The sequence below is a fragment of the Dromaius novaehollandiae genome, chromosome W, assembly GCF_036370855.1.
Source record: "Dromaius novaehollandiae isolate bDroNov1 chromosome W, bDroNov1.hap1, whole genome shotgun sequence".
Lineage (NCBI taxonomy): Eukaryota > Metazoa > Chordata > Aves > Casuariiformes > Dromaiidae > Dromaius > Dromaius novaehollandiae.
Window position 1 is genome coordinate 200,064 of NC_088130.1, and position 2,175 is coordinate 202,238.

The 2,175-nt window shown below is 51.0% G+C and overlaps 1 protein-coding gene across 1 annotated transcript; it reads right to left on the reverse strand.

Moving 5' to 3' along the window:
* Window positions 1–597: 597 nt before the first annotated feature.
* LOC135324343 (olfactory receptor 14A16-like) lies at window positions 598–1,188 on the reverse strand. Its single transcript, XM_064500387.1, has one exon. The coding sequence runs from the start codon at window positions 1,186–1,188 to the stop codon at window positions 598–600; it is 591 nt and encodes a 196-aa protein (XP_064356457.1).
* Between the last annotated feature and the right edge of the window lie 987 nt (window positions 1,189–2,175).

Genomic DNA, 2,175 nt, shown 5'->3' on the forward strand with positions numbered 1-2,175 from the left:
TTTCAAATGGCTCAGACTGCATTCAGGTGTGTCATTAGAGTCAGCCCATGGTTTTTCATTGAAGGTGACAGGAACCACTCTCCCGACTCCCCTCCCTGTGCCTGCAGGGTCTCCACTGCAGGCACCTGTCACCAGCCCTGTCATATGGGAGAAGACAGTCCCAGGCAGATACTGCTTGACCATTCACCACTATCAGGAGCACTGGGCACCCACAAGTGAGAGTTGAATCCAGCCCTCATTCCCTAACACATCACTCTTTGAGCTTATTACCTTAAGCCCATGGACAACCTTGGAAAAGCAACAGGCCCCTTCATGATGAAAGTCCTTGAGCATATTCTTGGCCCCAGCTTTGGAAGAAAAAAACAACTTTCAAGCACAGCACTGAGGAAATCCCCTTTGATTGGAGAGGGCAGGTCTGACACAGTGACAGATACTTCAAAGAAGGCCTGCCAGTCAGACAGACTGGGGTTTTGCCTCTGGAAAAGTGGGATGAATTCAAAAATTTGTGTACAAACATGATTATCACAGAGAGAATGCCCAAAGCACAAGAGTTGTCTGAGATAAATTAGAAATCACTTGTGAAGAGGGATGGGCAGCTTATTGCTGCTGAACTACTACCAGTTGAATCAGTTTCTTCAGTGTGCCCTGGCGCTCCTTGTTCCTCATGCTGTAGATGAGGGATTTCAGTGTTGGAGGCAGCACTGAGTACAGCACGGCCAGTGCTGGATCCAGACCTGGGGAGGAGATGGAGAGGGGCTTCAGGTAGGCAAACACTGCAGTGCTGAAAAACATGGAGACCACGAACAGGTGAGGGAGGCACATGGAAAAGGCTTTGTGCTGTCCCTGCTCAGAGGGGATCCTCAGCACGACTGTGAAGATCTGCACATAGGACAGCACAATGAGAATGAAACACCCAACGACTAAAGAAAGACTAACCCCAATAACCCCAACTTCCCTGAGGTAGGAGTCTGAGCAGGAAAGCTTAAGGATCTGGGGAATTTCACAGAAGAACTGGCCCAGCACGTTGCCTTGGCAGAATGTTACTGAAAACACATTTGCAGTGGGCACCACTGCATTGAGAAAACCACTGGCCCAGGCAGCTGCTGCCATTTTGACACAAGCTCTCTCACCCATGAGGGTCTCGTAGTGCAGGGGTCTGCAGATGGCAATGTAGCGGTCGTAGGCCATGACTGTTAGAAGAGAACACTCAGCTGAAATGAAAACAGCAAACAAAAAGACCTGGGCAGCACATCCTGAGTAGGAAATAGCCCTGGTGTCCCACAGGGAACTGGCCATGGATTTTGGCACAGTGGTGGAGATGACGCCAAGGTCGAGGAGGGAGAGGCTGAGGAGGAGGCAGTACATGGGGGTGTGGAGGCGGCGGTCACAGGCTATGGCTGTGGTGATGAGGCCATTGCCCAGGAGGGCAGCCAGGTAGATGCCCAGGAAGAGTGAGAAGTGCAAGAGCTGCAGCTCCCATGTGTCTGCAAATGCCAGGAGGAGGAACTCGGTGAAGGAGCTGCCATTGGACATTTGCTTCCTCTTGGTGCCAGGCACTGTCCAGGGAGGGAAAGACATTGACAAGTTAGGACAGGCTTTTCTGGGCAAATCTCATTCCTCTTCTCATACTACCCCGCACATTTCCTCTGTCCTTTACCTTCCTTTAGCTCCTTTCCTGACCTCTGGTTTGTGCTGTGTGCTGTGCAGAGCAGGGGCCTCCGCCTGTAGGCTCCAGAGGAATCAGTTCTGCTCTGCCAAAGGGTGAAAATGGAGTTGTTGAACTGCCCTGTGCATTCAGTGGGGATACCTGGGGATGGGCACTGTGAGCTGAGTGAAGGGGATTTGGTCCAGTGACCCACTGGGAATATTCTCTTTCTATCACTGTGTGAGACAAATACAGCACTCACGCCAGCTGTCTCTGAAAGAGAAGATCTTTGTGAGGGATTCATCCTCCCACCCTTGCCCTCTTGAACAGAGGTGTCTGTATCTGACTCAGGCAAACCAGCTCCAACTCCAAAAAGGGAGAGAAACAGTGAAGTGAAGGCAGGGGCTGACCTGACAATTTCTAGATGTCTCTCTCCCAATGAGATGGACCCTGTCCTCACATCAGTTTACCATCTGCACCCTTTCTCCAGACACTGTAGTGTAGTCTGGGAAGTGACTAGCTCTGATGTA

Bases quoted from the DNA above. Each gene is read 5' to 3' on its own strand.
- LOC135324343 (XM_064500387.1), bottom strand. From the start codon at position 1,188: ATGGCCTACGACCGCTACATTGCCATCTGCAGACCCCTGCACTACGAG.